The sequence below is a fragment of the Chaetura pelagica genome, unplaced genomic scaffold (assembly GCF_000747805.2).
Source record: "Chaetura pelagica isolate M959 unplaced genomic scaffold, ChaPel_1.0 scaffold365, whole genome shotgun sequence".
NCBI lineage: Eukaryota > Metazoa > Chordata > Aves > Apodiformes > Apodidae > Chaetura > Chaetura pelagica.
In genome coordinates this window covers 1,043,225-1,068,448 of record NW_009953387.1, presented here as the reverse complement: position 1 = coordinate 1,068,448, position 25,224 = coordinate 1,043,225, and the positions used below count along the sequence as shown (strand labels likewise).

At 44.7% G+C, this 25,224-nt stretch overlaps 1 protein-coding gene across 1 annotated transcript; it reads left to right on the top strand.

Moving 5' to 3' along the window:
- The first annotated feature begins 310 nt into the window (after positions 1–310).
- On the top strand, positions 311–23,970 carry PTPRE (protein tyrosine phosphatase, receptor type, E). The gene is made up of 18 exons (XM_009998277.1): positions 311–342; positions 424–497; positions 2,565–2,701; positions 6,985–7,075; positions 7,584–7,660; positions 7,784–7,820; positions 8,430–8,527; positions 9,669–9,788; positions 10,303–10,463; positions 13,849–13,984; positions 14,408–14,557; positions 16,040–16,133; positions 16,838–16,914; positions 17,830–17,964; positions 18,995–19,120; positions 19,593–19,753; positions 22,957–23,092; positions 23,758–23,970. The coding sequence occupies exons 1-18, from the start codon at positions 311–313 to the stop codon at positions 23,830–23,832; spliced, it is 1,917 nt and encodes a 638-aa protein (XP_009996579.1). The 3' UTR covers positions 23,833–23,970.
- The last annotated feature ends 1,254 nt before the right edge of the window (positions 23,971–25,224 follow it).

Below are 25,224 nucleotides of genomic sequence, written 5' to 3'. Positions count from 1 at the left end.
GGTGCCCCAAGCACAGTTCCTGTACCAGATGAGGCAATCTGTCCATAAGGTTTCACATTTGCAGTGTTCAATCCACAGACTCTACCGAGGAGAACAATTTACACAAGGACCTACTGACTTCTGTGCTGATTCTGCTCCTGGTCTTCATCATCTTCATCCTGTTGGCTGGCTATTTTTTCAGGTAGGTCCATGTGGGGCTCTGTGGGCAGAACTAGCTCGGGCTTGTTCCGGTATGACCTAACGAGGAAATGAAACGTGGTGATGAGGCAGGAGCCTCCATCACAGCACAGAGGAGGTTGCTGCTGTGAAGATGAACAGAAAGAGTTTCTCCAGGATTACATGGTTGGTGTAAAGATTGGCTTGGGAAAAAGCTTCTTGCCTTTTGATGTAGTTACCCAGAGCAATGTGGTGTGTTTATTTCAGGTTCAGAAGACACAGGAAAGCTGTTGTGAACTCCGGGGACAAAAAGATGCCAAATGGGATCTTGGAAGAACAAGGTATGGGGAGATTTGCTTTCCTTCTGACTTTCTTCTGACTGTTATGAAAGAGAAGATAGTTAAGAAAAGTGGAGCTTCATATGTTGTGTATATATAGTCTTAACTTTCAGTTGTTGGTTTTATATAATTTTCACTTTCAGTTGTGGTACAGCAAATGTTTCTTTGTGCATGTTCCTCCTGCTCTTTATCTATGTTTCATTGAGGTGCCAGCTGAGATCCAGGTTTCTAGCACTGTGAGCTTTGTATCCACAGAAAGAGTTGCAGGATTTCTTTTTAAAGGGGGGTGAAAAGGGTCCTTAACTCTTTGTGAAATTGCTGTGTCCCTGAATGTGGAGAGAAACATCAAGGGGATGAGCTAGGGCAGTCCTGTAAGCCAGAGGCACTAAAATAAAACACTCTCAGGAGCTGAAAATGTTTTCCACTGGCTTTTTCTATGTGCTGGGTTTGTTTCTGTTAGCAGGGAGCCCAAGGGGTGGGTTGGTCTCTGGGGCTCAATCCAAACCCAGCCAACGTGGAGGAGCCCGTGCCGTGCTCAGCAATTATTTGGCCGTAATGAAGAGGGAGAGTAAATGATCAAAAATGGTCTTTGCATCTTTGTGCTGGTTTCACATGGTTGTTTGTGAACCAAAGAGTGGGTTAGCAAATGTGGTGGCAGAGGGAAAGTCAAACCTCTAAATACTCCCGTTGGCTTCCTCTTGGGTGGGTGCCTGCGTGCGGGAACCCCGGCCGGCGCGGTGGGGAGATCCCCGCGGTGGCCCCACGCCGGGTGATGTCCTTGGGCCATCAGTGGCTTGTGCCACCACCAGAGCTTTAGTTTGCAGCTGGAAACCACCTCATCATAACTGGCAAGTGGGGAAGTGGTCTGCCTCTCTTTGCCTTTGGTTGTAAAGAAAACTTGTCTTCACTCGGCAGTGGGCTTAATCATGGAATCGCTGAACCACAGGATGGTTTGGGTTGGAAGGGACCTCAAAGATCACTCAGTTCCAATCCCCCTTCATGGGCAAGGACACCTCCCACTAGACCAGGTTGCTTCAAGCCCCATCCAACCTGGTCTGGAACACTTCCAGGGATGGGGCAGCCATTGCTTCTCTGGGCAACCTGGGCCAGTCTTGCCACCCTCAGAGCAAGTAATTCATCTAAATCTCCTCTCTTTTAACTTGAAATTGTGTCCCCTTCCCCTTGTCCAAAGCTCCTCCCCAGCTTTCCTGGAGCCCCTTCAGGCACTGGTGCTCTAAGGTCTCCCTGGAGCCTTCTCTTCTCCAGGCTGAACACCCCAACCCTCCCAGCCTGGCTCCAGAGCAGAGCTGCTCCAGCCCTCCCATCATCTCCACGGCCTCCTCTGGACTTGCTCCAACTGATCCCTCCACTTCTTCCAGCTCTCCTGCCAGGCAGCCTGTGGAGATGCTCACTTATATGCCAGGTGGTCAGTTGGCCTCCTGAAGAGCCATGGGGGCAGTGAATAAAGGTGTCCTGGGGCTTTATTTCTTGATGTGAACCAAGGTCTAGGTGGCAGGAAGCTCCTGCAGCAATCCTGGTAGTGAACTGTGCTGCTGCAGAGGCGCTGTGGGATGGGGCTGGGCTGGTGCACAGTGAGCTGGGACAACTGGGAACAGCAGCTCCTCTTGGTGCAGAGTTCCTGTTTTCTGCCAAGTTAAAGATATGTTTATTACAATTATTTCCCTTCCACAACTGAATTAATCTAGCAGCATCCCTGGTGATAGGTGGCAAAGCTGTCCCTGCCTTGGGGTAGAGCAGCTCTTTAACAGCAAAAAGAACCTTCTCCTTTTCTAAATAAAAATTGGTCACATCTTATTCCAGTGTAAATACAGAAACCAGTGGTTTTACTCAGTAGTGGTTCTGCTTAACTTATTATCTTCTCAGAGAAGCTGCTTGGCCTGTGGTTTTGCTGATTTTATTTCATTTAGATCAGCTTTATCACCAATTGAAGTCTCATGTGAGGAGTACGTTTTGGCAGCTTCCTGCATAAAAATTAATTTGTATTTGGAAGTAGCTTGTTATCTGTTGCTCTGGACATGCCTTGAACACCTTCTCTCCTTGTACTGACAGAACAGCAACGGGTGATGCTGCTCAGCAGGTCTCCCTCGGGCCCAAAGAAGTATTTCCCTATTCCAGTAGAAAACCTGGAAGAAGAAATCCGGATGCGATCAGCAGACGAAGGGAAACTCTTCCGGGAGGAGTTTAATGTAAGTCCTCACACCTGGAGTGCGTGGCTGCTGGGGGAAATCAGAGCATCTCCAGATATTAACAGGTCTCTTGAAAATGTTGGGTGCCTGAGGCTGATGTCTGGGAGCCTCAGCACTTGTGGTGTCAGGGTGCTGGTGCTGCTCGGATGTGCTCTTGTCACGTGTGGTCACCCTTGATCTGGACAGCACTGGGAACAAAATTGATGTGGTGGTGCCAAGTGTGGAATGTATGGACTGTTGGACACTTGCTAACGTTTGAAGAAGCTCTTTGCTGTCAGCCTGAAAGCTGGGGGAGAGGAATATGGATCTGGTTAGCATTGACTTCCTTGGTGGTGATGGAGGGTTTTTGGAGGAGCCTGAGTGTGTGACCTCCATGGGAAGTACTTAAGAGGAAAAAACACTGTGGCTTGTACTACAGCCTCAGGGAAGTTTGGCTTTCTTTTTTTGTGATTTGACCTTTTGCTCTCTGTTACAATCCCATCACTTCCCTGTTTGCAGCACCCTCTGCCCTGGCACCTACATTTCTATGAAGTATCTTGACTGTGAGGAGTTTTTCTTTAGAGCATTGCCTTGACCAGAAAGGAGACCTTATTTTCTGCCTATAAACCAAGCTTCAGTCACCTGTGGTCTTACCCAGACTCTGGTGAGCTGCAGCAGAGCTGGTTTCTATGGAGAAACCCTGCCCACTGAGGCTGCTCTCACACGCCTGCATTTGGGGGCCTTTTCCATACTTTTTATTATTTCTTTACCCAGCAGGAGCAAGTTGCACAGAGCAGCAGCTTAAATGTCAAATCCAGAGTTGTCAAAGGTGGCGCAGGCAGTGATTAGTCAGTCTGTTGAGTTACCTTCTTAATTGGTAGTGTATTTATAGCTGCAATTTGTTGGATGATATATTTAAAACACACAACTTCTTTGCCTTATCAGAGAGGGAGCATCGTGGAGATATTTATCACAGTCGACAATATGAGTGTGAAAACTCATTTGACAAGACGTGTGCTTGTGAATTTTGACTCCCCTGACTAATTTGTTCCACTGTTAGGAGAGAAACAAACCATCTATTTTTATTTTTAAAACCTGCTTTGCTTGGATCATCTTCTGCCTCATGCTGTGAACGTGTGAGTTTGTCTGCACACAACTGCTGAGCTGGAAAACTGGGGTCCAGTCCCCACAAATGGGCCATCAGAGCTGTTATGGGGGTGATGGTCCATGAAGTCTGCTCCATGCTTTGTGTAGTGGGTTGTTTTTTTTCCCCTGCTGTATCTCCTGTGGCTGCTTGTGTGGATATATGAGTTGTTTGCTCAAGCCTGAGAGAGGAGGAAAGGGTGGGAGGCAGCTGAGGAGTGGAGTGATTGATGCAGCATAGACCAGGAAGGCTGACAAACAGAAGTCTGGTAATGCAGCACTGGAAAGAAAAGGGCTGGGAAATCAGCCCTTCAGCACAGACATCTGTGTGGTGGTCTCTTCCTCAGAGCATCCCCCAGCATGTGGAAGCCCTGAACTCAGCTCCATCCCCCCAGCAGCTGAGCTTCACCTCTCCCTGCCCCTCAAAGCCACAGGTACCAAATCCAGAGGCTTTTGGCTGGGTCCAAAGCTGTCCCCTTTGTCCAGTTCATTGGGTGGGAGAGGCTGTGCCTGGGTGGGTCCTGAGCACAGCCCAGTGCTCTAAAGAAAAGACCAGGAGATGCTGGGGATCTCTGGCTATGGTGGGATCTGCTTCTCTCTGCCTGGTCTAACATGACAGGGCTCAGGCATCTCTGGGAACACAAATCCAGGGGCTCTGTTGTCAATTTGAAACAGATTTGGACCAAAAATGGTGAGTCCCAAGAGCCAGTGCTGGCCAGGCACCTGCACCAGCCAACAAAGTTCAGTCCCAAGTGATTTTTCTGTTGAAAAGAGAAACAAAACAAGTGTTGGTAGGCAAAGAAACACAGCAGATAGAAAAAGCTTTTTTATTTATGTGCCTGACAGTATTCTTCAATACTTTTGATTTTATCCTTAAAGCCTAAATCACCCTGAAGAAGTACCTTGCACTTGTACACTAACCAGAGGAGCAGAGGCTCCTTTTACCCTCAGTTGCTTCATTTTTTCAGTTCTTTGATTTCTTTGTGTGGCACAGAGCACCAGGAAGAAGGTGTTCTTTCTTCACAGGCAAAAGAAAAATTTGAAAACCAAACCTATTTCTCTCTGGTCCCTTCAAACAAGTCTTACCTCTGTTCATCATCTCTAAACCAGATGAGCTGGATGTTTGAAGGTCATAATGGTTGTTTGAAGTTCATGGTGGATGTTTGAGGTTTCTAATGGTTATTTTATTGCCTTGATTTTTCAGATTAATGTCTGAATACCTTCCAGTAAGAATTTGCTTTTGAAATTTTAATTTTGACTTGAGTAAGATGACCCTGAGGTTCATTCAGGGGGAGGGAAAAAAAAAAAAAAGGGAAATGATCTGAAGGCCCTTGGAACCTTCAGAGAGATTTCAGGCTTCCTGCAGTGGTGGCAGCAGATAAGGCTGTGGTGGCAGCAGATGACCCAGTGCCACCAAGACTTGTCAGCCCCTTGGGACACACACGGGGTGATGGAGGGGACGTGGTGAAGTGCATCCCCCATGAATCACATCCTGCCCTCTGGAGATGAGTGGGAGCAGTGGAACAAGTCATGTCCTGGCACCAGGGTTCCACACCCACTCCAAGCTGGGCAGTGTGACCTGAGGGGGTTTCTAGGGAGCTTGGAGGAGTGAGGAGCAGGGGATGGAGAGATTATTTTGCAGAGATAAATACTTTTCATGCATTTTTCACATGACAATGCAGGACTTACATGTCTATTTATTGGGATTTTTTTGTCTGACTTTTGCAGTTTAAAGAAATAATATTTGAAGGGCTAATTTTTTTATTTCTGTGCAAAACATAAATTCAGTTTCTGGATTTTCTAATATATTTTAATTAGCAAAACCATGGGCTTCACTCAAACAAAGAATTGAGCAGTTTGCTAAATGCAACTTTCTTTTTCAACTCTTTTTTTTTTTTTTTTTTAGCCTTCTCTGTATCTTTTACTTATATGCACAAGTGATATAAAGACAGCCCAACAACCAAACCTGCAACTGCATGTTGCAGTTTCCTCTGTGGTGGTGAAGTCCTCTTCACACACCCCCCTTTTATCAGATGTCACCCTGACAACACAGAGTGCTGGTTTTGAGGGGAAATTCCAAGCCCTGCTCTACTGGGCAAGCGGGGATAGTTGCTTGGAGCTCTACAGTCATTTACCATTTTTTTCCCCTTCCCTAACATGATTCAGATGGGGAAGTGGGAGGCAGAAGAAGGGTGGAAGAAGGTGGCTGTGAATTCCCAAACCACGGGGATTTTGCCTTTGTGGGGTCCGAGACACTAACCCTGGGTTTTAGAAGCTCAGTACAAGAAATCTGATGAACCTTGGTTCTCTTTTATGGCATTCACAGAGAAGGGGCAGCTCAAAGAACCTGGCAGGATCCTTGTGCCACATCTCTTGATGGATGATACCTTTTCCTCTGCTCTCCCCTATAGCCTGGGCTATTGACCATTTGGCCACGGTGGTAGCATCTCAGCAGCTTCTGTTCGGAAGTGCAGCTCCACCTCAGGCACCTCCTTGTTTTCATCCTCACCCTCTTTCTCTGTTTCTTCATTTAATTGCTCTGCAAGACTGTTGTTTTTTTTTTAAGCCTGACTAATTTTACCTGCAGTCTGAGATCTTGCTGCTGACCAGCAGAGTCTGACTCGTGCTCGTACAGCGACTTCCCGCGTAAAAGAATTCAGGCTTTATTTTTTGAATTCCTCTTTTTTCTGGGCCCTCACCTGCAGGTCCCGGCGTGGTGTTTGGTTGTTTCACGTCCTTAGCAGTGAGCTGTTAACAATCCACCTGGATTTCTGCTCTTGAACCAACTGTTCCTGCTAAAAGTAGCTGCGGGAGCGGCGCGGCGGGGTCGCAGGTGGCAGCTCCGCGCGGCCCCTCCGAGCTTCACAGCTTGCTGAAGAGCTGCCATCTCGGGGGGGGAAATCACTGATTTCTCCAGCAAAGCTGCTGAACTCTGTTTTCTCTGGTGAAACCTGCCAGGACGTGGTTTCCTGTTTTAGAGTAATGAAATTTATTGCCAGGAAAAAAAAAATTATATATATACATATATATATATATATAAAAGGATGTTTCATTTTGTTGGATGCAAGGCAGTGTGTGTGCATGATAGTCCCTAAATAGTCCCTGAACCATGCACAGGTTGCTGATTTCTAACACATTGGGGTTTTTCTTCTTTTTTTCAGTCCTTAACACCTGGATATGTGCAGGGAACATTTGAAATTGCAAATAAGGAGGAAAACAGGGAGAAGAACAGATACCCAAACATCCTGCCATGTAAGGCATTGCCTTTTCTTTTAAATCAGACAATTAGCTGTGGCACTGAGCGTGCTGGTAGTAGTGTTAATTTGCTGAAAATAGGCATGTAATGTAATTTCACTGGTAACAAATGTTCTTCATAAACTGTTCATGCAAAACCAGTTTTGCTTGTGGCGTGTCCCTAACGCCCAGTAGGTTTTTCTGTCGCTATGAATCCTGAGCTCTGGTGGGGTTCTGCCAAACTACACCACATCAAATGGGTGTTGTGCTGTCTCAGGTTAGTGTTGGGCAATCAAATACGGTGGAGTTTGGGCTTCCAGTATTGTAGAGCTGCAGTCCTGGTGACCTGCAGGTGTGGGAGCAAAGCAAGATGCTTGTGGAGGAAGTTTTGTGATGAGAACCAGGAGCGATATGGGAGATGGTTGGTTGGGGAAGAGAGTGCTTAGCCTGGCCTCCTGCTGGCATGGAAGTCACATATTCCAGCCTGAGTAACATGCAAATGTGCTTGAAATGTGTTTTCTTCCAGATGATCATTCCAGAGTGATTTTGACCCAGCTCGATGGAGTCCCACCCTCAGACTACATTAATGCATCGTATATAGATGTAAGTTGACAGTTTTCCACTGTTGGCCAAGCTGCTACATTTGACTGTGAATTAAAGAAGTGTTTTTCTGCTAGCACATGTTGGCCTTTCATCTTTTAACCACTATGATATTTATTTCCTTAGGGTTACAATGAAAAGAACAAATTTATAGCAGCACAAGGTAATTTATTCTCATTTCTCTATTCTGTACATCTTATGGCTCAACGTGTATTTAATTTTAGAAGTGTTTTAAAGGTGACATTCAGCTGCAGGTGGTGGCAAAATGCAAGGTGGGATTTAGAGGTTACAGTTTAAATGAAGTTAAAATGAGTGTGAGGTGTTACTGAGAAACTCCCAGGCCTGGTGCAGCCCTCTGATTACTACCCACTAGTGGTCATGCAGGTGGGCACTGATGAGGTTGCCAAGTCAAGTCCCAGGATGATGAAAAGGCATTTCAGAGAACTAGGCTGCAGGATCAGGAGCACAGGTGGCCTTTTCCTCTGTTCCTTCAGTGGCAGGAAAAGCTGAAAGGACTAGGAAAACACAACTGGTTAATGTATGGCTTAGAGGTTGGTGCTGTTGGATGAACTTTGGGTTATTTGATCATGGAGATGTTTACAGGTCACTAGGTCTGCGGGCAGACAATGACACAGAACTGTCAACAAGGGGGAAAAGGATTCTTGACCAGGAGTTAGTGGGGCTCCCTGAGAGAGCACTCAGGGGTGAGGGCAGGGGTGTTGGTGCTGGTTCTCACTACCCCCTCCTGAGCAAAGCTGTGTTCTGCCTGCAGGACCCAAGCAAGAAACAGTTAATGATTTCTGGAGGATGATCTGGGAGCAGAAGTCGGCGGTGATCGTCATGTTAACCAACCTGAAGGAGAGGAAGGAGGTGAGGAGCTTTCCATGTGCTCTGGGGTGTCTCTACAGGAGTGCTCTCCAAAAGCAGCCCTGGCTGCTCAGCACCTGGCCAATCACCTTGCTGACCACTTCCTTCTCCAGCCCCTCTTAGCACAGCTGCATTTCTGCTAATTTAATTTCCAGGATGCAAATGTACATGTGTGGAGCTCAAGGAGAACATTCTGGTAGCCCTTTCTGTCGTGCCCCCAGCCCAAGCCTTGTGCCTGTGCTCTCCTTGCAGTGTGAGGCCCTGCTTGTGGGTGGGAAGTGTTAGAAATGAGGTTTAAAACTTTTTTCTGAGAGCTAGATTTCAAAGTTCCCATGTGCATAACAATTAAAAACCCAACACTCTTGTGAGAGTGATGCTCTTCCCTCCTCCCCCCCATTGCACCTCAGACGAGTCTGGTTCCTCTCCTTGTGTGAGACTTTCTGTGCATAATGGTGGAATGCTGGGATGCACCCAACAAGTGTGAAACATTTAACTTCATTCCTTTTGTTTTTTTTTATTCAAGTCTGTGTTACCTTTTATTTCTCACCATAAACTGATCTGCATTAAATTTTAGTTTTTAGAAGATTACAAACAAAAATAACTGGAACTCTCTCTCTCTCTATATATATATATAAATATATATGTATATATATATATAAATAAAAATGCCTCAAAAACTTATACCTGAGGAAAAAACCTGGTTCCCTGGAGGTTATAGAAGTGAGGAGAGGGAGGAGGCAGAAGCCACGCTCTACCCTGAGAGCCAGGCTTTGCTGCTTCTGTTAAATTTGGCTGCTCCTGGCAACTCCAGACAAGGATTGCCTCTCATTTCCCACTGATTGCACCTAAAGGTTCAAAACAAAGTCACATCATCACAGTGCCTACAGTTAGGCCCCCCATAACAAAAAAAAAAAACAACAATGAACTAATAGAAGCTGATGAGGTCTGGATAGGTTGAAAAACAACTTCAAAGCTATTCTCACCTTCTCTGCCTACCTCTAAGTGTGAGTAGCTGTAGAAAAGTGTTAAAGTTGTGTTGTGCCAGATGAGAAACTCCACATCCGTGTGCGTGTGTCCACACGCTGCTTGCTAATGACTTCAAGTTACTGGAAAACTTGATACAACCCACTGCATGTTTGTACAGGAAAAATGTCACCAGTACTGGCCTGACCAAGGGTGCTGGACTTATGGGAATATCCGGGTGTCCGTGGAAGATTGCATCGTCCTGGTGGACTACACCATCCGCAAGTTCTGCGTCCAGTCGGTGAGGAGCCAGTTCCAGTGTCAAGTGTTTCCCTGAAAGTAACCCAGGGAGTTAAGGAAACGTACTTGCAAGTGGAGAAAGGTGTGGTAGGAGTCCTGGGCGGGCCAGCAAGTTCTGTGTCAGAAGCTCCTGTGTGGCATCTTGTAGTGATGCAGATCCTGAATGTTTGGGCTGAATTGTGTGGCTTTCATCTGAGGCTGATAAAATAAGTGTCGTGGGGATTTCATAAGTGGAAAAGGACATAAGATTTGACCTGTTGTTAACATTAATTGTGAGTCTCACTCTTTGCAGTCCCATCCTGGGATTATTCCAGTTTTCACTGCAAAGCTGTGCTTCAAGAATATCTGGTCATTTTACTCTGTGCTTGTGTTTTACGTACACTGTAAACTTCCAATCCTTGAATCAGGCTCTAAGTGTTGCAGGGATTAAAGTCATGAAGTACTGGATCAGTTTGTTTATAAACCTTTGCAAGAAACATGCAATGTCCAGCCCTGAGTCTGTCTGTTCCCTGCAGCTCCAGGATGGCTGTAAAGCCCCCAGGCTCGTTACGCAGCTTCACTTCACCAGCTGGCCTGACTTTGGGGTGCCCTTCACACCCATTGGGATGCTGAAGTTCCTGAAAAAAGTCAAAGCACTGAATCCTGCCCATGCTGGACCAATTGTGGTTCACTGTAGGTAAGTATGTGTTCCTCCAGTCGTTCTCTTAGCTTGGTCTGCAGTTAGGTGTGTAATATCAAGGCTAAGTGTTAATTTTGCAACGAAGTTGCTGTGTATATTTGTGTGTGTGTATATATATATTTATACAAACACGTGCTTATTTATATACTGGGCTATAATATGTTAACGGTTTTCAGATCCCAGGGTAAACAATTTCCAAAGTATCTGGAGGGCCTGCAGGAAAGCTGGTGAGGGACTTTGGACAAGGGCTTGTAATGAAAGGATGAGGGGGAATGCATTAAAACTGGAAGAGGGAAGATTTGGGTTGGACATGACGAAGAAATTCCTTCCTATGAGGGTGGTGAGACCCTGGCCCAGATTGCCCAGAGAAGCTGTGGCTGCCCCATCCCTGGAAGTGTTGAAGGGCAGGTTGGATGGGCTGTGGTCTTGTGGGAGGTGTCCCTGCCCATGCAGGGGGGTTGGAACTGGGTGATCTTTAAGGTCCCTTCCAACTCAAACCAGTCTGGGATTCTGTGATGACTCTATGAAAAGGTCTATCTTTACTGTCACTTTAATGCTCAAACAGAAGTTCTTGTTTTGTTAGGGTTTTTTTATCATAAACAATATCCAGTAGTATAAATATGTCTTTGTCAGAAAAAAAAAAACAGACTTCTAATACAAAGTTATGACCTTTGCCATTAAATGCTCCTCTGAGAATTCATCCCCCACTTCTCCCACAATCAAGTTGCAATTTGCTCTGTAAATTATCCTTTAAATGCCAAGGAAGTTTTTAGTAAAGACTTGCATTGAGGAGACTGAAATGCTGCAATTTTAAAAATGTGCTGCACGCCAATACAGAACATTATCCCACTCATTTGGTCACAAACACGTGAACTTCCTGCTGTTAAAGGCTTCTGCTGAACTGTTTGAAGTTCTTATGTTAATGGAAGCACAGACAAACTTCCAAATCAGTTTTAAAAGAAGAACTGCCACCTCTCTAGCAACTCGAAGCTCACGAGTGAGCAAGAAGTGTCTTTTCAGGAGCAGTCATCAGAGCAAGGCTGGAATACAATGAATGGCAGCTTTGTCTTTCTGGGGTTTGTTTTTAAGGAAATGGTTGTAGATTCATGTATTTGTTTCCTTTTCTCTTGCTTGTGTCAGACATCTAGAACTACTCCCCAGGAGTCCTTCAAATGCACTATTCCAAAGAGCCTGTTTGTCCCCACCAAGCCAGCCTTTCCTTTTCATTTCCATCCAGACCTTGCCAGGATTCATCCTCTCTCCCAGGTGTCACACATAAGAGGCTTAAAAAAAAAGCAATGAACAGAAAAAGATTGTTAGTAGCCTCACTTAGTCTTTCCTGTGAGACACCCATGAGATTTTTGTAGCCTATTGTAACGATGGTCTGTGGAGACTTGTACTTGAGCATTATTTTGCACCCGCGTTCTCTGGCTAGTTTGATCAGCACAAACAGAGGCAGAAGAAAGGAAAAGATAAAATATCTTCATAAAAATCAGCAGAGGTTTAAGCACAACGGCCCAAGGGAAGGCAGTGCCTCTGCTGTGTGTCAGTGCTGGGGCCAGAGCAGTGCCCCAGCCTGCCCTAGAAGTCACGAACGAGAGAGGTGACACTTCATTTCCGTGACGCTTCAGGAAATGACCCTGCTGAATTGTTGCAGAAAGGAAAGGGAAGCTCATCGATAGTGAGTAACCTTCCACTTCTAGTGGGCTTTCCTAATTCATTCTGAGCAAAACCTGCTCAACTGGAATCTTTTGGAAATGAGTAAACTTCAGGAAGTGAAGAACTGCGGGTGGAACGGAGGGGGGAGAACCTCTGACAGAATATATTTATTTTGCCAGAAGTTTTCAGAACTATGTTTATGTGGTGAGCAGAAAGGTAAATTGAGGAACAGCTGAGTAAGGGACACCCTGCAGGAGGTGAAGGATGGATAAGATCAGGGAACTTGCAAAGCAAATGTCCAGGTTGGTGACGTTACCAGCTCTAGCGTGAACATGCAAGGATTGAATGAAGTGATGTAACCTTGGGGCAGAGGCAGAGGGAGGGAACAGGGATGTGCAAAAGGAATTGTATCTGCACAGGGAAGAGAAGTGAGGAAGTGAGGGGCAGGCTGAGCCTGGGGCCTGGTGGGTGAAAGCTCACAGACCTGAGCACTGAAGGACAAGTGTGAAGGGGGTATGAGCAGCCCACGCTCAGAGTTGGCTTCCAGGACAGGCCAGGAAAAGAGAAAATCTCTGCAAACTGGGAGTCAAGACAGTAGGACTCAAGGTGGACTCGTCCACAGTGGCACAGACCAAACATGAATGAAAGGAGAGGGCAGGGAGCCTTGGCCACCCAGGGGTGGAAGCTGTGGTGGTCAATGGCTGCAGAGGAGCCAAGGGGATCGGTGGGTGGGAGCGCTGGGCCAGGGCTGGGCAAAGAGAAGGGGGAGCCTGCCAAGCCATGGTGAAACACAAAGGGACCTGGAGACAGAAGGTTGTAGTGGGCTTGTTCACTGTGAAGAGCTTGCATGAAGTTTTGGTGTAGGGCTGTGGTGCTCCATGGGTCTGCTCACCTCCATTGTTTCTCCAGAACTCGGGAGTAGGAGGACTCAGGAGCTTTGGTTTCATGGGGCATTTGATGTTAAGAGTGTGTGGACAAAGTAACATGAGCCAAGTCCTGTTATGCATGCAGTATTTTTATTTTTATTTTCTCGTGTTATTTAAAGCCTGATGTTTCCAGGCCAAAAGTTGATGTGCATCTTTAGGCACCCCAGGATGGGGGTAGAGGTTTTTGTCGTGTTTCAGAAGGTGTTGGTGGAGGCTACAGCAGTTGCTGGACAAAGTTAAGCTAACAGGAGGCTAAAGGAGAGCTGCTAGTGCCTAGCACAGGATGCCATGCCCTTTTCCTCTGAAAGGAAGAGCTGAAGTCGCTGGCTTGGTGTCATTTATAATGATCGTGCTCCCTCTCCTGGCTGCTGAGGGATATTTATTTAAAAAATAATCTCTTTTGGGATGGCAGAGTTAGGAAGTGTAGAACTTGTAACAAGTAGCTGTGATCTAAGTAGCATGTGGCAGCGAGCATTCAAACGAGATAAAAATTGAGAGAAAAAGATCTAAAACTTCATCTTAGACTGAATTATTATAGCCGGGCTAGAACAAGTTTCCTCCAAAGGCTTTTTGTAATGTCATTCATAACTCATTTCTGCCCTGCTAAGACTTTTCATGTTAAAAACTTAGGCCCCTTTTTGTTGCTCTCACTGCTAAAATAAAACCTGAAATTCCATTGATCAGAGAGTATTTCAGTCCGGTATAAACCAGTGTAAAAGCCCCAGTTCTGCCTGTGTCACTGCTGGAGCAATTCCTGGAACCCAGCTGAGCTGTTTGTTGTTGGTGTCCCCGGGCAGCGCCGGCGTGGGACGCACCGGCACCTTCATCGTCATCGATGCCATCATGGACATGATGCACTCTGAGCAGAAGGTTGATGTCTTTGAGTTTGTTTCCAGGATCCGTAACCAGCGTCCACAGATGGTTCAGACTGACGTAAGTGGACTTGTATGGGTTGAAATGACAATTTTTTGTGGTGAAATTCAAATATGCTTCTGTATTTCCCTTCTGACGTGCATCCTGGTATGTCCCATTCCGTTGCACACCTGGGTAGTTGGGAAATGGACAAAGCCTGTAAGAATGAGGTTGGGGAAGGAGATAGAAGCACATTTGGGCTGTGAAAACCACCATAAGGCACCTTGTCTTTAGGTGTCATGCCCACGTTTCCCCATGCAGAAGAGAGTGGAATTTTTGGGAGGATAAGTGAGGTGACACTCAAACAGGATGTAACAGGAAAGCTGTTGTAGCTTAAGGTATATTTTGCTGATTAGTGGATGGTGGACCAAATGGAATGACTAATTTGATAGTTCCACTACCTTGCTTTGCAGTGTGTTTATGTGGCTGTTTTTTTGGTTCCAGATGCAATACTCCTTCATTTATCAAGCCTTACTTGAATACTACCTCTACGGGGACACGGAGCTGGATGTGTCATCCTTAGAAAAACATCTACAAACATCACACACTGCAGCACCAAACCTGGTCAAGATAGGGCTAGAGGAAGAGTTTAAAGTAAGTATGAAAGTCCTTTGCCATAGGGTTTCTAAGTGTGGAAACATTTGAGCCAAAAAGATACTTCCAAAGCAGGAAGAGTGTTACCTTCAAAGGAAAGATCCATCCGAACGGAGCAACTTGTTTTGTTTTGTGCTTGCTGGAAGTGGGTCCTGAGGAGCAGGTGAAGGGGCCTTGCTGAACATCCTGGTCTCCAAATGCTCATTTAAAGTTACATTGTCTTATGGACCTGTTCCTAGATGCAGTATCTTTGTTTATCAAAGAGAAATGGAATTATTCTTTCTAGATGCCAGATCAGATCCTGCTGGGACAGGGTACTGGGTGACACGCCCCTGATCTGCATCCCAGTGGGATCATTAACTCAGTCAGGAGTGACTGCAGAGAGAATTGTGGGGTTTCCACACCTTGAGCTGAGTACCCAGACCTGTCAGGGAAAGCAAAAAAAGGCAAGAAAGCATTTCTGTTTAGTGGAGAAACCCACCCCCCATGCAGAAAGCAGCCAGGCTGGTGGTTTGTGATCAGTTTGAAACAGACTTTATTGTCCTGGGGAAATAGGGAGAACTTTTCTAGGACTTTTGCTGTGCTAAAATACTTACTCTTATATATGGGTCTAAAGCGTTGAGTGACATATAGGTGTTAACTGCAATTCTCTCTTCCTGCAAAAGGGTTAATTTAATCAGAAATTGGGAAAAGAAAATCATAAAATCATAGAATAATTTAGGTTGGAAAAGACCTTTAAGACCATCAAGCTGGACCTTTAACCCTGCTGTAGCATGTTCACCTCTAAACCATGTCCCCACGCACCACATCTGTGCAATCTCTAAACACATCCAGGGATGTGAGACAAGACCCTGGCCCAGGTTGCCCAGGGAAGCTGTGGCTGCTCCATCCCTGGCAGTGTTGAAGGGCAGGTTGGATGGGGCTTGGAGCAGCCTGGGCTGGTGGGAGGTGTCCCTGCCCATGCAGGGGGGTTGGATCTGGGTGATCTTTAAGGTCCCTTCCAACCCAAACCTTTCTATGGTTCTATGAAGAGCTGCACAGCAATCCATAACCTCATTATGCCAGAAACAGGGTGACATGCTGCCAGGACAGAAACTTAGACCTTCCCAAAGGGAATGGATCCTGGCGTGCTCCTGAAAGTCACAGTCAGACTGTCCAAAAGTGTCTTAAAAAAAAAAAAAAAAGGACATGAAATGTTAAATTCCACTTTCATTTTACATCCCTTAAACTTTATTTTTGGGCCTTGGGGTATGTGTACATTTGTAACTATTTATCAGTGAAAACATTACATGACTCTTATTAATAATTATTTTAATTTTCATAGCCAGGACAAAGAAGTGGCTTTTGTGACAAGTCAGCCTTGCTTTGGCCAAGTTTTGTACCTGGGGAAAGACACTTGGGCACCCTCAGAGTGCAGGACCTGGTGAGGGGGGATGGCTCCTGTTCCAGGGAGTCCTCACCCTCTTGTCTGTTTTCTTGCAGAAGTTGACAAATGTTCGAATAATGAAAGAAAACATGAGAACTGGCAATCTTCCAGCAAACATGAAGAAAGCCAGAGTCATCCAGATTATCCCATGTAAGAGATCCACTTTTTCTTGTGGATAAATACAGTCTCCCAAAAGTTACTGGAATTTTCCAAATAGTTCCTGCAAGTTTCCCTTTAAGGGAAAAAAAAAAAATTACCTCCTTCTCTGTAAAATTCAAATGCTTTCAAAACTGTTGTACTGTCCAAGGTGGTAATTTTTGGGGTTTGCTTCATTTTAAGCTGGAGCATGTTTTTTGGGGTGTTTCCATTAGCCATCCCTCTGGTTTTGTCATCCTTTGTGCAGGCATCTCTGCTCTGAAGTTTCTTGAGAACCGACCGACACAAAGAGCAGTGTCCTCTCCTTATAAAATCAAATGTCCTTATAAAGGGCCTGCAAACAATTTAATGACTTGGTTTTTACTTTATCCATGTCAAATGAATTATGATCAGATATTTTTCAGAACTGCTAATCCAGCAGTTGCACCCTTTAAGCCAGTGTATTTCCTGTGTGATTCCTTGCTCAGTCTGCAGCAGCACTGTAAGGTCTGCACCCAAAAAGGAAAGTTTCAGACCTTGCTGACCATATCCCATGGGAATGGAACAAGAGCAACAAAACCAGAGCCCTTTTCCACACTCTTAGAAATCCTGGATAAGATGTGAGACCCTTTGGCTTTCAGATAAAAGGTTTGGTTGGTTTTGTTCTCTCAATGTACAGTTGGCAAAAGTAAGACTAGACTTTATTTTCCTCTTTCCAGATGATTTTAACAGGGTGATTCTGTCAATGAAAAGAGGGCAGGAGTACACAGACTACATCAATGCCTCCTTCATAGATGTAAGTGCAACAAATGTTTGTGTATTTAAATGAGAAGTGAAATATTTTACTTTTTCTGGGTAGGTCTTTTGAAAGAGACACAATCAGATTGGTTTATGAAGAACTCAGCTGATTTGTTTGGGATTGCCTTATGTATTCCAAATAAATTTTTCAATCTGGTGTTTTCAATTTCCTTTTAAATGGTCGTGTAGTTAAAACAATCTTTAGGTGTATAAAGTTTTTATTGCATTTGAACAAGCAGTGAAACCAATTAGCCCTAGTTCTGACATCCAACAGCTCCACTGTTTGTGTTCAGGGTGATAAAAGGAGTGAAAAGGGGGGAAAAAGTCCATATTTAGGATGGGGAAAAGCTGTCATTGTGTTTGGGAGCCAGGGTTTGACTGGGCAGACCTGTGTGGGTTCCTAGCTTTGTTCCCAGCTTCCTTTTGGCACCTGGGCAACACCTTCCCCCAGGACTCATTTAAATAGGAGAATTAATTCTCTCCTGAAGCAGTACAATCCCGTTTGTGGGAGTGAGGATTGTGGATGCCACAGCTGTGAGGATCATGCATGGTGTGATGGCAGAGGTGTAGGTCACAGCCTGAGCTGGGTGTTACCAGCTGCAGCTCCCGGCTTCCCTGCAGCCTGCAGGTCATCTCGGTGTGACATCCCCGCAGGTACCTGAGTACCAACTCCATCCCTTCAGCCCAGACTGTCACAAGCCACAAAGCATCATTCAGGATTGGGCTTTTGGGTTGTTGTGTTGGATTTTTTTTCCTTGGTCCCTGGCAACGAGGAGGAGCAGGGTGGGCTCGGTGCCAGGTTTGCAGGTTTGTCGCCCAGCGGGAAGCGCCGGCTGAGCCCGGATCTCTGCAGCCCCTCCTCCCTGGCCTGGCCATGTCACGACATGAACACCTCCCCCCTCTTTCTCGGCAGGGCTATCGCCAGAAGGATTACTTCATTGCCACCCAGGGCCCACTCCCACACACGGTGGAGGATTTCTGGAGGATGGTGTGGGAGTGGAAGTGCCACACCATCGTCATGCTCACGGAGGTTCAGGAGAGGGAGCAGGTACGTGTCCTGCAGCTGCAGCTCCAGAGCAAAGCTGGTGCTGTCAACACCTGTAAAATGGGCAGGGATGTTGGACAAGGGAGCTGGGGCTGTTCAGCCTGGAGAACAGCTGAGGGGAGACCTTCTCACCCTCTGCAACTGCCTGAGAGGATGTTGGAGCCAGGGAGCTCGGTCCCTTCTCCCGAGTTACAACTGATAGAACAAGAAGAAATGGGCTCAAGTTGTGCCCGGGGAGGTTTAGTTTCTTCCCAAAATCCAGTTTCTTCCTGGAAAGGGTTGCCAGGCCCTGGCACAGGCTGCTCAGGGCAGTGGTGGAGTCCCCATCCCTGGAGGAGTTTAAAAGCCTGGTAGATGTGGTGCTGAGGGACATGGGTCAGTGGTGGCCTTGGCAGGGCTGGGGTAATGGTTGGACTTGATGATCTTAAAGGTCTTTTCCAACCCAAATGATTCCACAGTTCTATCAACTATTTGTTGCTCCTTATCTAGCAATAGAAGATTTTTTTTTGCCTTTCCTGGAGATGAACTCTTGCTTCGCTCTTTGGTGTGGGCCAATGATGCTGCTTTGGTTGAATTGCAAAACTAATGAAAATGGTGGTTTGTAAAAGGCCCCAGTTCACATTAAAAACACAAAATCCATAGGGATACCTGACATGGCTCAGTGGCTTGGGGGTTGGGAACAGCTGGACAGAGCTGCTGTGAAAACTTCCTTCCTTCCCTGTCCTGTCAGTGGAAGCCCCAGTGGCTTAATCTGAACCTCTCCTAATACATCATGAATTAGTGAGGAGAGTTTTATTTTATTCTACTCAGTTTTGAAGCAGCATTTGCCATCTCTGACTCCTAAGCCATTTTCAATGTGATGGTTTCTATTATAGGAATATTGTATTGCTGGGTTCCTGTCATTAACCTTCTCATTACCAGGCGTGTTGAACGTGGGTGTGATGCTGTCACATCCTCTGTCAGAGATGCAGGACAATGCAGATAACTGGAAAAACTTCCAAGGAATGTTCACAATTCTCTCTCCATTTTGCAGGAAAAATGCTGCCAGTACTGGCCATCAGAGGGCTCTGTAACTCACGGAGAGATCACCGTGGAAATAAAGAGTGACAGCCTGTTAGATGCCATCAGTGTCAGGGACTTCCTCGTTACGTACAACCAGGTGAGGTTTTCAAATAACAGGAGGGTTTGGGTTGGTTTCTTTTGCTTTTGAAGGCGTTTACCAAGATGACTCTGTACCTTGTTAAGTGCTGGAAATTCTTCCCACAGATAAATGTGGTTAATCCACGTGCAATGTTGTTTCAGTCAGGAGGAAACGTATGAAACGTATTTGCTTAAAGCCCCGTGAAAATTGTGGGAGGTAAAGCAGGTCTTGGTCAAAGCAGCCAGTGGAGTTTCCCACAGGGCTTTTTAGTGTTTTGTTGTTGCTGTTCAAAAGGAGAACTGTGTCAGCATAATGGGAGGGGGATTTAGAAAGACATCTCTCAGGTGTGTGGGACCAGTGTCTGACTGGCCGGGCTGCAAACAGCCCCTCTGCCCTAGTGGTGCAAAATTCCTGCTCCCACTGTTGAAGGGGAGAAGTGTGTTTCTGTTCTGAATGAACAGCTGGCTGCACGTGGTGTGTTCCTGCACAGGGTAACCAGGAGAAGCAGAGCAGGCTCGTTCGGCAGTTCCACTTCCACGGGTGGCCAGAAATCGGGATTCCTGCCGAAGGAAAAGGGATGATCGACCTGATTGCAGCTGTTCAAAAGCAGCAGCAGCAAACAGGCAACCACCCCATCACAGTGCACTGCAGGTAAGACCCATCTCTCCTTCCCACCATCAGCCAAGGAACCAGCTTCCCTTTCCTCCAGTCCGGTTGCTTTTGCAGCAGCTTTTCTTTGTGAGGAGCACAAAAAAACAAGAAATAAAAAATACAGAAAGACGATAAAAAGATAGGAAAAATAATAAAAAGTAGGGCTGCATGAAAGATTTGTGACTTGTCTTTGCTAAGTTAGCAAACACTGAATACCTGGGAGAACACAAATGTGTTAGTAACTCGGGGTGTCATGTTTTTGTAGGTGAGATTTGCTGAGTTCTGGGGTTGGGAAAGGGAAGCTGTAGGTTTCCTGCAGTGCTGTGTGATACACCCACCAAAACAGTGCCCAGATGTTTTATCCAGCTCAAAACTGTTGGTTTTTACAAACTATCAGGAGAATAGTAGCAATCCCTAATCTAAGCTGAAGGCAGCAGGTCCTCCTGTCCTGGAAGGCAGGTAGGAGAGCTGGGAGGAGAGAGGAAATGTCTGCATTAATGCTAAGGACGGGCAAGTTGCAGCTGATCTCTGCTTTCCTCTGGGTTTCTAAGGTCCTTGCAAATTCAGCCTGGGAGCTCGAGCCAGGACTCAGATTTGTGGGTGATCTGGGATGTGATCTTGTACCTGTTCTCATTGATGGCTGGAGTTTCCCCCTCTGTGCTTTAGAAGTGTTCTGCTTGTTGCTCTTTTCATACGTATTCTGGAGAGGACTGTGTGTTCCCTCACCCAGGGGTGGGTGCACTTGAGGGCATTTTGTTTGATTCTGCATTTGAACACATTTGAACTGCCCCCCCCCCCTTTTTTTTTTTTAATTGCTGGGGAGTTACAGGTCTGATTTATAATTCAAGCAGGTAAAATATCCAGGAGTTCTAGCCAGTAAAAGAGGCAAAAGTAACTAATGTCTCTGATACACACAAAAGTATCTGAGGTGTAAATTGCTCCTACTTTTCTGAGCCTTCTGAGGCCTCAGCTTAACCATTTGGCATGCATTTGTTCCTGATTTTTTATAACCTCCTGCAATCACTAGAAAATGGATTTAAACAAGAAAATAAACCCAAATGAATTCTAGGATTTTTAGCATTAAGAACTCTCTCCTGTCCCTCCTTGGTCAGCCTGTACAGGACAACTTTGGAGTTACTTGAACTTCTTCATGGAGTCATGCTTGAGTCTTCAAATATGAATTAATGTAACACTATGAATAAGTAAACACATTTCAATTCTGAGACTGAGTTTTCTGAATGTTCACACAAACTTGTGAGAACTTCCATTCATTATTTTTTTTTTCCAACTATTTACAAACAGTTTAAGGAGCTGCTAAAGAAAAGGTGATATATAAGTAGACTCAAGATGTAACTCTGGCTGGTGTTTTGCTGGCTGAGTTGCCAGCAAAATTCAGGGCCCATCTGTCCTAAATCTGTGTGTCTGCAGCTGCCTCCTCTGGAGCTCATCTCTCTTCACAGTCCCCTTCTTTCTGAACTCTAACAGACTGTGCTGTGTTATTTAGAGATCCTTACATCTGGTTGTTTTTTTTTTCCCAATTCTGCCTGTTCTTTGGCTTTTAACTTTCTGTGGTAAGAAACAAAAGTTTGAGTCAAATTTAAAAGTTATCTGTGCAGTTTAATTTTCCATGCATCCATACTAAAAATTCTTAGTTTTTAAGAGCCCAACTTTATGGATTTGCTAAAAGCAAAGTTTTTGGGAGAAAGGAGAGTGAGCCTGGCAGGAAGGAGCATTAAAAATGGTTTAGGAAGCTCTGCCTACCTACCTCTTTGGGCATAAATGAATAAACCACATGTGTGATGGTGTGGGCACACGTGTGCTTCTGTCCTCATCTTCTGACAGTTGCAGAGCTGTTTGGAAGTGCATCACTCGTGGGTTACTCTAGAAAGCACAGATGGCTGCTGGAGATTAGCTAATTACAGATAAATCTGAGCCCTGTTAGATTTTGTGTTTGTCTTTAATCTGATAACAGGAATTGTCTGAAGGGAATAGCACAGCTAATACCTTCTATCTCTTCATTTTCCCACCTGAGACTCCATGTATCCACCTGAGGATACACACGTTTGCACTTCATCTCTTCCTAAGGCTGGTGCTGATCAGGTTTTTTTTGTATTTGACAGAAAGAAGGTAGCAGCAATGATGTGATTACGATTCACCTATTTATGGTTAAAACACCTGCAAATTGTAAATGTAATAAATTCTGTGTTTATTCTTACTCAGCAATCCAGTGAAAAACCCTCCACTCTTACCACTCACTGCCACCTTCCTAGTCCTGTCCTGTTTTTAGTAACTATTCCCTGGCAAAGCTGTTGTCCTTCCAGTGCACAGCTGATTTTGTTGGTGTCAAATAGTCCCTAATTAGTGTAATTAGGATAAAGAAAACTGGGTTTGGGGTTGTTTTAGTTTTTTGTTTTTGTTTTGTTTTGTTCTAGAGTTAGTCATAATAAATCAGATAATAGTTACTGAAATATATTTTGTTTCCATAGAGTTGTGATCTGAAACAGATGTAAGGATGAAAGATACTGAGTCAGACATAGTGCAGTGAAACTGCAGTTCCTTTGGAGTGCATCAGGTCACTTATTGCAGTCAAGACAGAGGCAGAGCAGTTGATTTTAGTTTCTTGATGTTCTGTAGCCTCATGTGGTCCTGCTTTAGTTTGTCCTTCTATTAATATATCTGTTTAAGAAACAGCTGAAATTTTAAGAGCCATTGAAATAATTACGTTTTCTATCAAATTGCTTTGGAAGAAGAAGAAAACTTTCACAACTGCACCACGAATAGGATAAAAACATGAAAAGTATGAATCGTAGCCTGACAGGAAAACGTGGGTTTGGTCACACAGCATTTCTGTGAAGCCTAGAGGTGGAGCTCTGGTCCATCCAGAGCACAAGGGCAGGCAGTGTGGGAGCACTGAGGGCTGTCCTGGCTGCAGCTGGTGCTGATCCTGCTACTTCACTCCTGAAGCTGAAGGTCCATGGGGTGCTGCAGGCAGCTCAGGATCTCCCCAGGTCCAGAAGCTGTCAGGATGCAGCCTTCGTTGGTCCCAGCCTGGCTCTGAGTTAATTTCCATTCACTCTGGCTGCCTTCTGAGGTGACAAACTAAGCACAACACAGAAATGGGCTAATTATGGTGGTGTCCGGGTGTTCTCCATCACTATTCTTTCAAACATTGTTATCCTCAAGCAGATGTGTTTTCCTTGCAGCGCTGGTGCTGGGAGAACAGGAACCTTCATAGCACTCAGCAACATCCTGGAGCGGGTGAAGGCTGAAGGGCTCTTAGATGTTTTTCAAGCTGTGAAGAGCTTACGACTGCAAAGGCCACACATGGTGCAAACCCTGGTATGATATTTACCAACCCGGGTGGTTGCCAGAGGATGTGTGTTTGTAAATATTCTTGTGGGAGGAGATCAAAGGACTTTCTTTGCAGGTTGCAGTGAATGATGCGTGGTGGCTGTGTGTGTGTGTACAAGGAATTAGCAGAAGTCTCTTCTTTTAATTTTTTAATATCACTTCTAAAAATACAACTTGGCCAAATGTGCTGTGTCTGGTAAGAACTGGAGGCAGATAAACCAAGGGTTTTGAGTGTTGCAGGTGACAAAACATAGAAGTAAATGCCTTTTAAGCTATCAGCAGCTGTTCTTTCCTACCTTAAAATGCCTGGGCTTACAGAAGCTTGCAGGTGGCCACTGAAAGGGAGAAATGGCTTTTGACTTGTTTAAAGTTACCTGCAATCTGCAGGTGAAGCTTGGTCCAGGCACTTTCCCCCTATTGAATTCACATTTAACAGGTCTTCTGAGACTTGCCTTTTTTGCAAATTACATGAACATGCAGATATTTTGTATTTTGAGAGCAGCTTCCATTCAGTCATTTGGAACGTCTTTAGAAACAATTTACCTCAAACCCCTTTTTTTCAGGCAGATATTTTTCTCCATAGGCTAGAGGTGTAGGAATTGTGCCCTGGCACCACAGCACAGGTTGACTGATGCCTTTTTGTTGCTTTTCAGGAACAATATGAGTTCTGCTACAGAGTGGTACAAGATTTCATCGACATATTTTCGGATTATGCTAACTTCAAATGAAAACTCCTGCCTTATTTTTTAATTTGTCTGTATAAATAGTTGTACATTCTGTTAATTTATTCCATGTCACTTTGATGGTTGACTTTACTGTAAATATGACCTGGTGTTTGCTCTAAAAAGTTGCATTTGCTGTATAAAGTTATTTCTTAAATATAAATACCTTCTAAAGCGAAGTATAATGTTCCTATACAGTTTATCACTCTAAGATGGTATAGAAATGTTTATTCTAAATAACAGTAAATTAACTATTGAGGGTCTATTTCTTTGATTTATTTTTTTTTTTCCCCCACTTATAAATGTTGATCAATAATGCTATCTTCCAGCTCTTATTTACATTTCATACCAAAAAGAGAAGTGAATTGTGGTACTTATGTTGAAACGTGTTTTGGCCATAAACCTTTCTTCACTATGGAAGTGGTTTTGGGGACAAATTCTGATAACCTGCTCACTTCTCTGGAGTTTATTTCACAGATAGTCTCACTGAAGGTCAAGAGGCTGTTGGAGTGAAGTGCTGTTAATGGTAAAGGTGTCAGAATGTGGCCCTTCAGCTGTAATAATGTACAGTCCAGCTGAAAAGTGGAACTGCTTTTAAAGTTGGGTCTTGAGGACCTGCAGGTTGGTGGCAGCTCTACTTTGAGTCTCACTGTCAATGAGGTCCGGTCAGTATAAACACAGCTGTGAATGTTTGATTTAATATAGCTTTCAAAGTCCATTTATTTTGTTCTTTCCTGAATACTACACCAGCTTAAATCAATTTAGAAAGACAATATCGAGAGTTTACCACTATTTTGAGGATATTTTGCATATCAGAAGAGTATATTTTGCAGCATCTGAACTTGGCTACTTGAAGAGGCTTTACAGTCATTGTCAGAAATGGATTTAAAGCCTCTCTAGATGCACGTGCATCGTTTCCCATGTGTCTGAGAAAAGGTGAAAGAGATGAAGTCTTAGGCTTAGATTCTGCTCAACAGAATAATTAACAGTATTTGCTAAAATTTTGACAAAACCATTTTACTAACAGTGTAATGCCAGCATTGTAGCAAAAAGCTCCTCAGTGTTCTTACCCTCCCATATATATATTATCAAAAAAGGGACAATTCCTTTATCTCAAAGGGGTATATGACTGTATATAGCTATATTTTTAATGAAAGTACTACTGATAATATAATTGGTGAAATCAAGTTTTAAAGTCTTTATTGTAGCCCTGAAGGGGATACACTTGGGGGTCAGAAATTCCAAAAATCCCAGGGCATCAGAATGTTGAATAATTTAAAGTATATCTTTTCCACTCTTTAAAATGCATATATGAATTAATGAGCACAAAGTATGTGAACATGTACTTTTTATGACTTAACTCATATGCAATAGTCTGGCTTGTCCACTTGGTTGGGT